This window comes from Lissotriton vulgaris, chromosome 2_1 (assembly GCF_964263255.1).
Source record: "Lissotriton vulgaris chromosome 2_1, aLisVul1.2, whole genome shotgun sequence".
NCBI lineage: Eukaryota > Metazoa > Chordata > Amphibia > Caudata > Salamandridae > Lissotriton > Lissotriton vulgaris.
Window position 1 is genome coordinate 947,667,237 of NC_141687.1, and position 16,303 is coordinate 947,683,539.

The following is a 16,303-nucleotide window of genomic DNA, read 5'->3' on the forward strand; positions in this document are numbered from 1 at the left end:
TTGTTGAGAGCGGTTATGTTGAAACAATGTGAACCAGGACCACCCCTTCTGCGCCAATCCTTTTTTAAAGGGAGTCCAACAGAAGTGTGTGGTTGCACGTGTCAAAGTCGGCCTATAGGTCTAGGAGCATGAGCAGGCAGCATCTACTATATTCAGAATAGCTGTTTCCGTGCTGCATCATTTTCTAAAATGCGATTGACGAGGGTCCAGGAGATTTTTACTGTCTATATATTGTTTTAGTTGTAAGGGGAACACATCTCTCTAGACCTTTAACCATGAAGGGGAGATTGGAAACAGGTCAGAAGTTATAGAGGTGTTTCGAGTCTGCTCCCGGTTTTGTAAGCAGTGGCTTGACTTGACCAAGCTTGAGACAGTCTAGCATCACTCCAGTCATTCGGGAGCTATTTATAATATTAGTCCAGAGGGAGGTTAGGACATGGTTGCGTTTATTTTACCAGAGATGCTTGGAGGGGATCTGCCAGGTGGGAGGATGGTGAAGGGGTTGGATGTAGCCAGCAGAGCCGAAATGACTGCCTCAGAGAGTGGAATGGATACCTTCCAGCTTCCAGGAGCTGTGAGGAGCCCTTGGATTTAATTACACTCTTGTTGTCCTGTGGAGTGATTATCTTTAAGGAGGCCATTTGAGAGACAGGGTAGGGGTTATTATCTTCCTTTCTGGGAGGAAGGTTCTCATTGGTTGTGGTGAGCAAGGGAGAGCTCAGTCTTTGTGATTGTATCATTCAAGAAGTTGGCGAAGTTTGCATACTGCTCTTTGGAGGTCTGAGTGTTTTTAAGGGTGGTTTTGAGGTTTGTTTGACGATAGTGAAAGGTTTTTGGGGCAATTTTTTGCCTTTTCTTTCTCTCCCTAGTTTATCAAGGTGGGCTGTGGATGGATTTGTTCACCAGTCTTTTTTCTCCTCTAAGTGGTCTTCTTTCAGTGTTTAGGTCTATATTGAAGCAGGATCTCAAGGTTGTGTTTCTCACCCTTTTCAGTTTCAGTGGGGCTTCTTGGTTCAGTATGGAGGACATTGTTGAGTTGTACTGGGTGGTGAGTTAGGTTGTTGAGAGGTTATCAGATGAGTAGATGACCACAAATCATATCAGCCAACTATTTAAGGCCAGGCTGCAACTTGTCAATCTGCCAAGGTTCAAGTTACAACCAGATAAACTCACTGATGGCATCACACAATTCCTAAAACTTCTCCCCACCCCTTGGAACCTTCACTCAAAGGCATCCATTGATTCTCCGCCCCCACATACTTCAAAGGAAAGAGTGTAGGAGTAGTGTGCTATGATGCATTCTGTAAATATGAGAGTGTGCTGGTGTCTTCAAATTGTTGGAGGTGAGACAGTACCAGGTGTGAGTGGGCATTACAAACCCATTAGGATGCATCACCATAAAGCCTGTACATAACCTTCAAGTCACTGGTCGTAATGCAGTCTGCATTATCATCACTGTGAATAGATACATTCAGGTTCTTGGTAGGTGAGTTTGTCTTGATACAAAGCAGGGGGCTTGGCCCAAATGGTATGAGCTAAAGAGTGTGCAGCATGCCTGCCAGCAGAAGACAATCTTAAGATATGTAAGCAATGTAAAGAAGATAAGTTGTATTTGAGAGTTTGGTCCTGGAAATTCAATTCTTCCAATCGTTTGACATTCAGCTTCTGTCACTATTCGCGTGCATTATCATGTGGTAACTGTTTTCCCTACATTTGGTTTTCAGTTTAAGGGTGCAGTGTGGTGTGAGTTTTTTATGGGCAAGTAGACCTTTAGGCAGAATGATATGTATCATGCAGAGAACCCTAAGAGTGATTTGCTATTCTACAGAAGCTGAAAGGAGATTGAGAGAAATTAAGAATTATTCAAAACCTTAAAGCAGGGTTCTGGGACATGGTGTGCCAGGCTTCAGTCTCAAAGCGACATTTTGGAGAGAGAAGGTGTAATCTCTCTACTTTGCACCCCCATCTGACCCCACCACCCTGTTCACCACTATCAAATGGCAATCTTCCACACTACCATTGCTGCATTCTCAAAACGATTCCAGATAGCAACACTAACACACTTTATCCCTGGACGTACTACAGAGTGGGTCTCACATGACTCACCCTGAATACTACAGATCCACCGTGCTCTCCCATCTTCATCCCAAAGCCACCTCGTTGATTCCCTATAGTTACCTGCCTCAACCATATTGAAATAATATATACTCTTATTTTATCTCATTCCCTCAGCTCAAGATATTATTTTTAACCAGTAAATTTGCATCCAGTAAACTGCTTTTCGATGCTGTTTTATTGAGGCTTCCAACTGTACAGTGCTGTTATGCACTAGTCCGTGGGAACATTTAAAACTGTAAATAAATACAATGAGAAAAAGATCAATAGGTTTAATTCTGTAACGTGAATCACCTCTGTGCTTCAAGCAAGTCTATTTTCATGGGGACAGATTACTAGTCTAAGTAATAAACTATATATGCTTTCAAATAAAAATGAAGACCTCAGGCACTGCACTTCCAGGTTTTAAAATGAATGTGTAGTGGTGGACCCGGAAGAACTGGGAAATAATAATCGGTGTTCCTAAAACACTGTATTCTTTTATCATACATCAGATATTACCTCAAATACATGGGCATTTTGGAAATTTTACCATTAAATACACACTGTAGAATATTACATTATGAACCAATCTCTTATTTTAGAGGCAGCTCTAATATATATTTTGCAGAGGGCTTTTCTAATGAAACATATTTTTGCTTTTTACACAATACAAATTATAATATAGGGTCTGACTAAGAGTTTGCCGGGCGAGTACTGCGTCACAAATGTGACAGGAGACTGTCCATCTAATTACAAGTACATTAGGATACAACTAAATATGAACTGAAAAAGCACTGTGCAAGATGTACGGAATCTTCTGCAATAAGTCTTTGGTTCATAATGCAATGTTCTATAATGTATCGTCAAGGGTAGATCCATCTTTCAAAACTATACCTAGTGCACTTGTAATAAGGTGGACGGGATATCTCTAATCAGGCCCATAGATTCTGATCTCTTCAACAAAATTAATGTGAAGATAACCTCAGAATTACGAGTGAAGCGCAGTTATTGCATCTAGTTATGGATTAAGGAAAGAGAATTAGGGGACAGCTATCACTAAAGTGGTAGAGGAGGTTGGGTCCCTCCTGCAGTAGTCTGAGACAGTCATCTGTTGGAAAGATGCTCATGAAATGAGAAGCTTAAAGCATGGGAAGACCAACCTGAGTGAGAAATTCTGATAAAGCAATATGAATGTGCGATTCACATAAAGATATAGTACTTTATTCATTCATTTAATACATTGTGCTTAAGTGTTGTGCTTGGGAGGCAGGAGGAGAGGGGGATTTTTGTAATATATTTATACCTGTATAACTGGTGGTAGCCCTTACATGGGTAATAATGAACTCACTGCCACTGGTTAGACAAGTTCTAACTGTCGAACCTTTAGGGGAGACAAGCAGCGGTTTGAGGTACGGTTGAAGGTGTCGACGGTTGGCATGTACTTCTCGGCGGGGACAGTCAGTTTCTTCCTGATGTCCAGGCACTTGTTGTCCTGCAGCAGAGTGTTCTCCTTGATGCGGATGTCTTCTTGGATGCGAGCCAGGTGCTTGTACAGAGCATCCAGTGCATCCCTTCGGGGAAAAACACACAAGGGTAAACATTTTGGTACTGAACCAATCTATTGACAAACAGATGATGCAACAATTAGGATACAGACAACTGAGGAGATGAATAAGTGTAGAAGCTTTATTTATTTATTTATTTAATCAATTTATAAAGAGCGGGGGGGGAAGAGAGGGCACAGACACCGGCAACTAAGTCTTAGGGAACAGCCAGGTTTTCACCCTTTTTCTAAAGGGGAGGAGCTCCCTGGTTTGCCTAATTTCCCAGGGAAGGCTGTTCCACAGTTTAGCCGCTGCCACCCCAAAGGATCTGGCCCCTGATCTAGCCTTTCGAAATCTGGGAACCTTCACTAATCTTGCAGAAGAAGAACGCAATGTTCTTGTCGGGACGTACCAGTCAAATTTTTTGCGCATGCGCACGGGCCGTATACCGTGGAGGGCTTTAAAAACAAGGCAAAGAGATTTAAATTGCACTCTCTGTCTCGGGGGGAGCCAATGAAGTTCTGCTAAAGCTGCAGAGGCAGAAGAGCTTCTAGGCCACCCTAAGACAAGTTTGGCAGCTGCCGACTGGATTCTTTGCAATCTGTCCAGCAGGAAGTTAGGGGATTCCAGCAGTAGAGCATTACAGTAGTCAAGCCTACTGAGAATTGTGCATCTGGCTACCTGTGCCTGTACCTGAGAAGGTAGTAAAGGGAACATTTTTCGAAGGGATCTCATGATCGCAAAACAGGAGGCAGTTGTTCTCGTGACCTGTGTTTCCAGAGTAAGCTCATCTTCGAATATAATGCCTAAATTGAGGACAGTAGTTGCCGGCTGGACTGCAGACGCCGTGCCCAAAGGCCAAAGATTGCCAGGAAGAAGAGGAGAGATCATGTTTGCCGAGCAGAAAATCACTTCACTCTTTCCTGCGTTAAATTGTAAAGAATTAGCCTGCAGTCAGCGGGCCGTGTCCTGAAAACAGTTGTGAAAAGCCTCTACTGTAATCAAATCCTCCCCCTCAAAGGAAAGGATCATCTGAGTGTCATCTGCATAGTTAACTATGTCAATATTATAGGCCTTGATGACAGTGATCAGAGTTTTTAGGTACACATTAAAAAGGATAGGGCTGATTGCTGAGGAACACCATGCAACATGTTGGAGAAGGCAGATTGGAAGGGGGGAAGGGATACCGCCTGCTGTCTGTCCTGTAAAAAAGATCGAAACCACTGCAAGGCAGTGCCCTTTACCCCAATCACGCTCAATCTACTCTACAAAATCTCATGGTTGACCATATCAGAGGCGGCAGACAGGTCAAGCAGAATCAATGCAGCTGCCTGTCCTGTCTGCCCGCCTCTGAAGCTCATCCATGACGGTCAACAATGCCGTCTCGGTCCCATGAGCCGGCCGAAATCCAAACTGAACCTCTTCCATCAGATTGTGTTGTTCAAGGTAAGAAGAGAGAGTCGTACTTATAGCTCGTTCCGCGATTTTAGCGGGGAACGGCAGCAAGGAGATAGGTCTATAATTTTTCGAGCATTCAGGATCAAGAGAAGGCTTCTTCAGTAAGGGAGAAACTAGAGCCTGCTTCCATTGTGGGGGAACTACACCACTGATAAGTGACTGATTACAAATCAGCCTCAAAGAGGGGAATAGTTCTTCCTTGGACTCCCTCCAGATCTTATGTGGTACTGGATCTAAGGGTCATCCAGAGGAGATACCCTGTGCCAAACTTCAAAATTCCTCCGTAGTGAGGGGGGTAAACTCACGGAGCTTTACAGGAACTTGACCGCAAAGGCCAATGTTATCATCCTCTGAGTCGCCACCTCATTTACTACAGTCCCCTCTGTTGCTAAGATCAGGTTCCCTGCTGCTTGCTGACCACCCACGAGATCATCAATAATCAGTTGGATCTTTTCCCGAAAGAACCTGGCCAGGTTCTCACAGAGTTCACGTGATGAAAGGTAACTCCATTTAGGGCAAGCAGCCTTTTAATCATGCTCACTGAATTAAATGTGGGATTGTGTTCACATTTGAAGGATACGAGTGCGCCTCTAAAATGGCTGTATTCCAAAAATATCTTCTGAAACAATATCTAAAAAACTATTAGTAATTTTAACAATAATATTTCTGTACTGTGCAATTCTGGGGACATTCAAAGTCCTTATGGTGACAAGGATATGCACAAAGACTTTTTCATACCACAACAAATTTGACTGCTAGCTATACTTGTAACAGGTTAATAGACCTGTGTTACAAAATCATACAATTCCATGTACGTTAGTACGCATGCCTTTGTGGTGATAGCTGCTACCACAATTGTACTTCAATAAAGGAATCACAAACAAAACGCAGCCACGGTTCACCTTCTTAAGAAGGTGGCGAGATCACCGAGTTGCGTGCAAAACTGTTCCTTTAATGTTATCAAATAACAGAATAAATGAAGTATTGATTGATCCACCCTGTAGTGAGTTGGAACTGAGATGCACGAACCTCATGCCATATTTAAACCATTACAACTCTTCTCACATACTTACTGTGTCTGTGCCAGCTTCTGCTTCAGGGCAGCAATGATGCCTTCCAGCTGGTGGACCTCATCCGTGAGCCCGTACTGGGCCTAGGAGTCACAGAAAGACATGTTACTGGAATTTTGTCTTTGACTATCTTCGGCAAAGTTTTCTTTTCTGACAAATAAATTTCCCCTAGTGTCCACAAGATGTGCTTAGGCTTGTTGCAGCACCATGTGCCAAAGCATGTAAAATTCAGAGACTTTTAAAAAGGTGAAGAGAGGACAAGGCAGTAAGGACACTAAAAGCACTAAAAGCCGCTATGTGTGTCCATCTAAGGACAACAGGAAAGAGACAGCACTTAATATGAAAGACAAACAAATGAAACAAATAAAAAGGCAGGGTTCTAATGTTTTTCATAGGAGCCTGCAGCCAGCTAAATTACTCTTGTAATTCTTGAACTTATATACACTCTTTCAAAGAGCACCTACCCCTTTCTACACCATACGCCCTCGAAGAACCCCCAGCCATTCTTTCCAAACACAGGCAAGACAAACACATCAATTTAATTCATTCTACAAATGGAATCACAACTAACTTTTCAAGATCTAGAATTTCACACTTGACCTACACACAGTTGCTTGCATCTCTCATCACTTACAGTCCACTGCATCGAACCCACTTGCAAATACCTAATGTTATCACACCTTTGTTTGCACAGAGCCCATGGTATCACATCCATGGTGCAAACGGAATAACACTGCTCAATGTTGAGTGTATGGTGACCTCTCACCTAAAGTCTGGTGACCCCTCTCGTGAAATATGTGGCCGGTCCACCTATAAGTATCTTCAGAAGAGGATGGGGCATAAGCTGCTTGGGGACGGGTTTGCTTTACCTAAGAAGGTCATCCTTTTTTAATGGCCTGTGGAAGGCTCTTGAATACATTTTTGGGTAGGTTGCTGGCAATAGTCTTTAATAATGCTTCTTTGGTGGTAATGTTTAGGGGCACTGGAAGACAGAGAATCCCAAAAGAGCTTCACAAGCAACATTTCTACCTTCAGTACATAATATGAATCTGGGAACAACTCAAATGTGGTAGCCAAAGCAGGAGCTTAAGCCAGGAAAGAAGTGCTGTCTCTTCTTTTAAGTGAAGTCACTCCATTTTGTGTAGTCCTTGCAAAGTATGCCCTATAATTGTGCATACCCTTTAAAGAGTAAGCACTTCCTGTCAATGTTACTTCCTTTAAAATTCAAATACTTCCTGTTGTTTTGTGCTTACTTTGCAATGTTGAAACTCCTTGCCACTATGTGCTCTCATATAATTGCATATACTTGTTGCTAGTTTCTGCTTAATTTGATTTGGAGATGTTCTATGCTAGTGTGCAATTTAATGTGCAGATAATACAAGTTCACACTTTGAACAACAAGTGCTAACGTTTTAAATGAAGCAATCAAAGCACAGGCTCTTCCTGCCAGCATGTCTGTCGAGTAAAACACAAAACCTCCCAATGTATGCTTCTGCTGAAGTTCAAGTTCAAGCCTTGCCTCCGAGTATGTGCCTCCGTTTAGTATGAAGACCCTTTGGTCAGTGTGAGCTTCCATCAGGATGAAGATACTGCCTTTAGTGTGTGCTTCCATCAATATAAAGATACTCGTAGGCGTTTACTGTTAATAGAAATGTCCATTTAAGTGCAGTCTTCCTGTTAGTGTGTTGTTCCATCAAAGTGCATGTACTTCCAGCAGTGCGTACTTCCAGTGAAGACCAAGAACTCCATGCAAGTACATGATTCCACTGAATTGTAGATATTCCATGTTGCTGTGGTCTTCCATCAAAGTGCCAGCATAAGCTTTGTTTAAAGTGCAGGTACCTCATGACAGCATGCACTTTATTGGTTGTTCCATTGAAAGGATGTGAGCCATGCTGAGAAGAGTGGTGTAGCAGCCATGGCATGTTTGTGTATGCATTGAGATCAAGTGAGTGCTTTGCACAGCACTGCCAAGAAGGTGCTAAGTTGTCACGACACAATAGCCCCACACCTGCCACTTACAAGTGGCAAGGGGTCGAAATGGGTGGGAAATTAATTCCGCCAATATTATTACCTCTATAGTTTCCACTACTTTTTACATTTGTTTTCAGAGTTCATCTACTTTAAAACACGTTTTCTGTTTACAATTGTGCTCTAATGCATGTGTATAAAATATTTTACTTTTATTCCCTACAACTCCAGGTGACCAGCTCACAGAATTATGTTCCACCTTGTACTCTAATTATTCAAGGTAGTGAACAGCATTTGTCCCCTTTCATAAGGATGTTAACTCACAATGTGTATTACACAGGTATATAGTTGGTCCATAGACCTGGACTCAAACAACGCGGTAATTTCACCACTTAAAAAATGCATGAACATGTTGAACTGTCATTTATGGCAAGTGGGCATTTAGTAACTCCTGAGCAAAAGCGGTTAAACCTGGCATGCAATGAGGAGAATATCTCATTGTACAAGCACTGATATTTAACCTGAACTTGCATTATTGTAGTTATTTTATAAGCTTCGAGGTGCTCAGAAGTAGGGACAAGTGCAAACCTTATGGAGGATCAGTTAGTTTAAAAAAGATTTACAATGAGCAGAGGTTCAAACTCCGTACCACCATCTTTGGTTTCAGGCAGTAGAGTTTTATGATGTTTAACCACACAACAATCAAGAAAGACAACTTTTAAATGTAGAAGGTCCACCTGCGAATCACATAAAAGGAATCCAACACCAATTTATAGAAATAGATTCTATTTTTATGATTTTTTAGAGTCCAAGATGAGCAAAATCCACCAGAGTGTTAAGGAGATGCAGATTTTTCAAGAAAACGTAAATCTCAGTTTAGCCACAAACAAGCATTGGTAACTGTAAACTTTGTAAACTTCTGCAACGTTTGTAAGAGTTGAGTTGGACTACTCTGGCCCAGCTTGGGTGACCACATTTGACAGGGAGAAAGTATTTGCTCTGTTACCTGGCCACCAAAGCATTTTCTAGTCCAGTTCCATACTTTACAGCACAATAGCTATAGACTTCAATGGTCCTAATGCTTCGAATGCAGCAGAAGGAAGATGGGGTGTTGTGCAGTCGAAGGGGGTACCTTTGCAGTTATTCCCCGGTCCACAGGTCAGGTGGGACGAATTTTCCCACATAAGTCGGGGACTCGCGCAGTCCTCTTTGAGACAGAAGAAGACCAGTAGTGGCTGGGCTACAGGTCTCCGTCCACACCTGTCCCAGTGATATCCTTTGGTGGAGGCTGGTATCTCTCTTGGGCAACCAATCTGGACTTAAACGACATTCTTGGATCTAGATGAATCGGGTACAACTTTTAGCAGTTCAGGATTGGTCTCTTCGGGCACCCAGCGGCAGTCCATGGTGATTCCTTCAAAGTGGCTACTGACCTGCCGAATTGGGCTACTTCAGCTTAGTTGGCCCTGGTGCTGGTTCCATGGGTCAGCAGACTGACCTTTGGAGTCAATTCTTTGGTCCAGGACATGAGAACAACTTTTCCCAAGCCAGGAGCCACGGGGACAGCCCTCTCTGTGCTAGCCCAAGGCGGAGCAGGTGCAGTCCAGCAGACGGTGCAGCCTCTCTTTGCCAAGTACAAGGGTCAGCGGGGCGGTTCTTTCTCCAGTTCCGGCATGATCTGAGGTTCAGGGTGCCAGGGGTATGGCATATTTATGCCCAAAAAGCGCCTTGGGGGCTGATGCAGTCACAACCTAATTGGCTACCATGTCCCTTACCTCTGTGTGATGACTTTCCGGATATGTGTGGCATCTAGCAATCCCAGAGTGCACTATTCTGCCCACTCTCAAGATGTCTGAACCGTTCTTTAAGTGTTATGAGTTTGGTATCTCTCCGTAGAGGTGTCTACCTGTAGACTACACTCCCCTGGATAACCGGTTTGGGCACTGGTCTGTGTGTTCTCGCTGCCAGTCTCTCTTCCTGAACAAAGGGTAGCCCCTCAAGAGTGTGATCACCATTTGCCCACCAAAGGCAGCTTCGCCGTTGAAGCTCACCATTTGGGCTAACACCCTGAGTGGCTTCCTGCAAAGGGGAGGTAACTCCTCATCATGTAGCAGGCTGCTATTGTTCCTAAGCCTGGAGGCTTCCTCCCCAGGAGGGCAGAAAGCGGTCTGGTGGCCATTGACCATGTGAGGCCACTAGACAAACTGACTAATAGAGTGGCAACTTTAGAAAAGTTGAATTTCTAGAACAGTGACATTAAATTCGACTTGGGCTCCCTGCCTTAGTGTTATATGGCTTTCCTTAGGGGAGACGTACATATATTGATAAGGGGAGTGGGGGCTTTGCCAGTGGTTTGAATGGCAAAGGTCAAGCTAGCAGTGTTACCATTGCACATTCCAGTATGCAGAGGCAGGCTGGAAGCCATTTCTTACTTTGTGACACAAAGGGTGGCACAATCAGTGCTGCAGTCCTGGGTGGACATTCTGCCTTACATGCCTTTGGAACTATATAATAGGGGCTTATATGGAGGTCAGACTCTGCCAATTGAGGGTAGCCAATGCAACATTGTAATGAGTTAGAACACTGGCACTGAGGTGTGGTTATCAGGCCTCAGTGCACTCTGAGTTTAAAAAATAGCAGCATCACTCAAAAATGTGGGGTGAACATGCAAAAACCAGCATTTCCTTACAGTAGAGAGTTTGCACCTTCTTGAAAATAGCTTTGAAAATTCTAGAACAGTAATGCACTTAGGTCTGTTTCTCATTTTCAAAAGTCCTCCCCGAGATTTTTGTTGAACTCGAGAAATTTCAACTATGGGGTCAGCCTATAAGCTTTCCAATGCTGATGGGCGGTAGTATTTTTATTTGTTGGGATGTCAGGCAGCGAAAAAACTGTTGATTCGGCATCTCTGCTAGGATAGGTACAGGTATCATGTGGCCTGGTTGAGTCATTTTCATGCTCTGGATGATGTTTTATCAATTATTTTAGATTTGGCTGGTAGAGCGAGCGGTTGGAGGTTAAAATGAAGTATAGCATGACCACGTCCAGGTCATGTGATATTTGCTGGTAACCATGATGAGGCTCTTAAGGGGCAACATTGAAACCAGGGTATGCCCTGCTGTGTGAAGAGAGAGCGCATGTTACCACTTGAACTATATTTAATGGTTCCATGTTGGATAGCATTCATTTAGAATTGGACAATTCAGGCTTGCCAAACCAAGTATTAAAATTGCCCCTGTATGCATTGTTTGTGATATTTTAACATTATCTTGGAGATAGTGTCTACGAAGAAGTCAGGACATACTGCATGTGGAGGTCTGCAGATGTGTAGACAGAGTAAAATAAAGATGCTAAAGATGATGTATGTGAACAGTGGACAGAGATCTGCATTCTTGAGTGGTTTACAATGTATGTTGTAGGCAGGGAGTGTCTGTGGGCAATGGCTGTTCCTATTCCAATCTTCCTCATGGCATGGTTTCTCATGAGGCCACGTTTTGGTGATGAAAAGCAAGCCATTAACAAAAGATCATAGATGTAATGTGGTTCTTGTTCAGAAACTCTGCATTAATGTGCAGAACCTCAATGTATAAAGGAGGTTTTAGATGGAGAGGTGATTATTTGGGTTAACGGGGAGTTGGGATACAGTCTTTCTTTGAATGGATGGACATCACAGAATGAATTGGAAGAATGGGTGCTTGTGAGGGAAAGAAACTAGGAGCAGTAAGGTGAAAGAAAAGGTAAAATGAGACGTGGAAATGGTAGCTTATGGATTTCATACACAGATTGTATGCCTGTAGTGAGTCAAAGCTGAAAACTGAATTTACATGTGAGATTAAAGAGTATGATGGAAGAATGGGTAGAAGGTGATGCAGCAAAGGCTAGGGATCAGAGAAGAGTCGGAAGGTGAGCGTTCAGTGTGGGAAGGGTATGATAGTGTAGTAGTTAGCAGTAGTTATGCAGAGGATTAGGAGTCATAGGAGGATATGGAGGGATAGTAAAAACAAAGGTATTTCAAGAGGAAAGTGTGTAGTAGTAGCAGTAGTAGAAGAGGGAGATGAGAGGAGTAGGTGACAGATAAACATTTGGGTAAGGAGAGGTGGGATTCATGTGGGGCAGGATGTTAAGAAAAAAGGCAGGGTACTGAGGTAGATACAAAAATGTCTGTCATTTGACAGGTGTAGTAGGTGGAAGGAGCTACTTTTATCCAGATGTTGATATGATTTGCAATTGTTGACTTTGGGGTGTTAGATCAAGTTGAAACATTTGCTGCCAATTTCCACAGAGAGGGGTACGGCTGTCTTATGAAGATGAGATTAGAATTGGGTCAAGATGTGTAGTCTTTGGCCCAACTCCTCTAAATCTAGTCATAAAATGCCTATTTCCAAAATACTGTCAATTCAACCTTTCATGTGCCTCTTCCACAAAGATAATAACTTCCCTCAGATACCCAGCTCTGCCATTTTAGAACAACAGGACTGTCCAAACTTAATTGCCATGGTTACTCATTCATCAATAACCCTGTAGGTCCCATGTGCACCTAGATATGGCAGAATGTATGTCCTAATAAACAGGAAGCATGCTGGTCTACTCATTTGGCTAGGACCATTTTGTTAGCCTATGGTCAGTGTGACCTGGTGCAAGCAAATATTTTCTTTAGTGTGTGCTGTTCATTTATGACAAGAGTATTGTCCTGTGAAGTATCGTGAGAACATCCGACTGACTCTTAATTATCCATAGTCCTCAATACCTTGATTGATTTAGACAGCATATAAGGTAGACAGACATGGAGGATTGTAATATACCTTGTCCCTGCATAGATCTACATTTGGTCGGTAGGTGCGGGTCTCGAGACGGGTGTGAGCCAACTTCAGGGGGCCACTCTTCAGCCGCAGGTCTTCCTCGAGGCGTCTGATGTCTTCCTCCATCTCAGCAATCTCTTCTTTTGTCTGAATTTGATCAAAATGCAGAAGAGATATTTGTTATTATATACCCAGTAGTAATAGAATAGGTATCCATCTATTTCCAGAAGTCAGCCAACCCTAAGTCTGAGTTCCTGGCAATTCTCCAGCAATTTACTGTTTCAGGTAATATAGGGTTTCTGTTCACAATTCAGCAGCAGTGAAAAAGACAAGGCTGATCTTAAGTATTTGCTAATCAGCATAGCTTCATCAGAATTATGTTCTCTCCCTGTGGTGACACTGCACTAATTGCTTCTCCCACTATAGTGACCATTTCTCACTTGTGCAGAAACCCTCACTCTCTCAACAGTCACATCAATATCCTGAGGTCCTCATCTGCAAGAAAGCTTCTCTTTCGTACTACATGGTTATAGCCTCTCTAGCCTTATTGTTTTGAACAAGTATACATCTCAAATGAAACATCATAATCCCTCTCTCCCAAACTGTAGCATCATAATCACTTTCAAATCAATTTAAGATTGTAGTTCCTCACCAGGTTCCCTTCCTCAATTATGCCTCTCTTTCATGGTGGTAACATTGTATCATCATGCGGTTACATTTCTACTAAGCACTGGTCTGTAATGACACCCAAGGGCCCTGGGTATATGACTACAGTAGAGGGGTTTGCATTCTGGGGTTAAGAGAGGGGTGGCGATTCTTAAAAAAAGTGGGTTGGGCGTTTGTATAAAAACTGCTGCAGATAATCCATCACTTGTTTTGTTTGCAATTGCCGCCATAAGTGCGCTGGGGATGCCCAGACGTGGGTCCCAGGCACTCCACACCACTGGAGTCAAGCTAACCGGGCTGATGAGAGGTGTTACCTCGAAACCGGTCCGGTCCTCGGATGCTTGATTCCGTTCTGGGAAGGACATGGCTTTTGTAGTTCGGACTGGACTGTTCCCATGGGGCACAGGGTCAGAGCTGATTTGCATATCGCCATTGTCTAACCCAGGGTGGTGTGGAGTGCAAAAAAACGATGGATTTGGGCCCAGATCTTTGGATTGGGGTGAATGTGTGACATTGATCCACATTCGGTCCATCACTTGTTTTGTTTGCAATTGCCGCCATAAGTGCGCTGGGGATGCCCAGACGTGGGTCCCAGGCACTCCACACCACTGGAGTCAAGCTAGCCGGGCTGATGAGAGGTGTTACCTCGAAACCGGTCCGGTCCTCGGATGCTTGATTCCGTTCTGGGAAGGACATGGCTTTTGTAGTTCGGACTGGACTGTTCCCATGGGGCACAGGGTCAGAGCTGATTTGCATATCGCCATTGTCTAACCCAGGGTGGTGTGGAGTGCAAAAAAACGATGGATTTGGGCCCAGATCTTTGGACTGGGGTGAATGTGTGACATTGATCCACATTCGGTCCATCACTTGTTTTGTTTGCAGATAAATGGGGCTGATGGGCAATTAGTGAATTTAAGATTAATCAATTCAAATTTACACTTTGTAACATGTATGGTCCTAATTTGGACGACGACGAACTTTTGAATTACTTGAACATAGAATTAGCTCAGTGGATGCAACCGGTGGTAATGTGTGGTGATTTTAATGTACATATTGACGCCCAGGTGAATGTTAGAGCAAACAATGTATATACAGGTAGAAAGAAGCAGGTATTTACATCATTAAGGGGTTTGATTTTAGAACACGGACTTAGTGATGTTTGGAATTTACTGCAGTCCAATAATCCAGGGTTTACTTTTTTTCTGCCCCTCACTCCAAATTTGTTCGATTGGATTATTTTTTCATAGCATCCGCACTGCTTGTAAAAGCCAATGTTGAGATACAGCCTAAATTGTTATCGGATCATAATCCGGTAATACTAGAGCTTGTTCTAGGCCCCGAGGCTAAAGTAGGCAGTCAGCTCTGGTCTTTTGATAGAAAGTTACTAATGGATGAGGAGTACCATCAATTTATGACTAATATTATTCAGGAGTTTTTCCAATTTAATAAAGGAACAGCTGAGCTGAAAATAGTCTGGGATACCTTTAAGTCAGTCGTTAGAGGTGAAACTCTCAGCTTTTCTAACTTTAAACGTAAAAAGATATGGGCCAAACATAAAAATGATTTCGACCTGGTTATAATGGCGGAGCGGAAATTAGCAGAAACGATTTTGTGATAGCTCAAAGAGACCTTATTATTAAAAGGGCTAGTGTGTACGCCAATATTGCTGATCAAATAGTGGAAAAATATGTACAGTACAAGGAAGATACTTATGAACTCAGTGAAAGAACAGGTAGAATGTTGGCGAAAAGATTAAGGGAGAAGGCAGTCTACAACGATATTCATAAAATTATTGATTTAAACGGAGTAATGCAAGAAACTAAAGAGGGTGCTCTTGAAGCTTTTCAAGGATTCTATCAATCTTTATATAGCATCTCGGGGCCAGAATTAGACGCTGGAAAAGAGGGAGAATATCTGAAAGATTTGACATCAGATGTCCTGCTGGATACGCAAAAAATTATATCTGCTCCCTTGGTATGGGGTGAAGTTGAGTTGGCTTTATTAGGATTAGCTCAGGGAAAGGCAATGGGCCCCGATAATATCCCACTTGAATTCTATCGAATCTTTAGGAACATACTGAAAAACGAATAACTAGAAGTTTGCCAACAAGCCTTTTTTGATAATGCTCCTGATTCCTGGTCAAACGCATGATTGTGTTTTTTTTTTTAAAGGGAACAAAGATATCGAAATGGGGTCCTACAGGCCCATTTCATTACTTAATTCAGACTGTAAGATATATTCGAAGCTCATCGCTAATAGGTTGAACGATCTTATGCCAGGTTTGGTCTCACAAAGACAACATGGATTTATTCAACATAGAGATACCACTGACCACATTAAAAGGATAATTTCCATGCTGGACTGGTCGCAGGGTACCAACTCCCCCATTGGTGTGGCCCTGTTGGATGCTGAAAAAGCATTTGACAGGGTCTCATGGAGGTTTTTGTGGACAATCCTAGCATGGAAGGGGTTCCCGGCATAATTTGTTACAGCCATACAGACATTATACCTTCATCCATCGGCTGTTATACGTATCTCGAGTAGGCTGTCAGGGAATCGAGCGATAGCAAGGGGGACAAGACAAGGGTGTCCTTGTTCCCCTTTATTATTCGCTCTCTATATTGAGCCTTTTATCATTACGTTGGAGAATAATACTGCAATAAAACCGGTTGAGGTAAATAATGGGGTATATAAAGTA

At 42.9% G+C, this 16,303-nt stretch overlaps 1 protein-coding gene across 1 annotated transcript in view; it reads right to left on the bottom strand.

Annotated features, from left to right (window-relative positions):
• Positions 1–2,275: 2,275 nt before the first annotated feature.
• Positions 2,276–16,303, bottom strand: part of TEKT2 (tektin 2) — a 35,043-nt gene continuing 21,015 nt past the window's right edge. The window contains exons 8-10 of the mRNA XM_086956496.1: positions 12,943–13,086; positions 6,173–6,252; positions 2,276–3,668 (exon numbers count right to left, since the gene is read on the bottom strand). Coding sequence (XP_086812622.1) covers positions 3,455–3,668; positions 6,173–6,252; positions 12,943–13,086 — 438 coding nt within the window. The 3' untranslated portion in view covers positions 2,276–3,454. The remainder of the gene's footprint in view (positions 3,669–6,172; positions 6,253–12,942; positions 13,087–16,303) is intronic.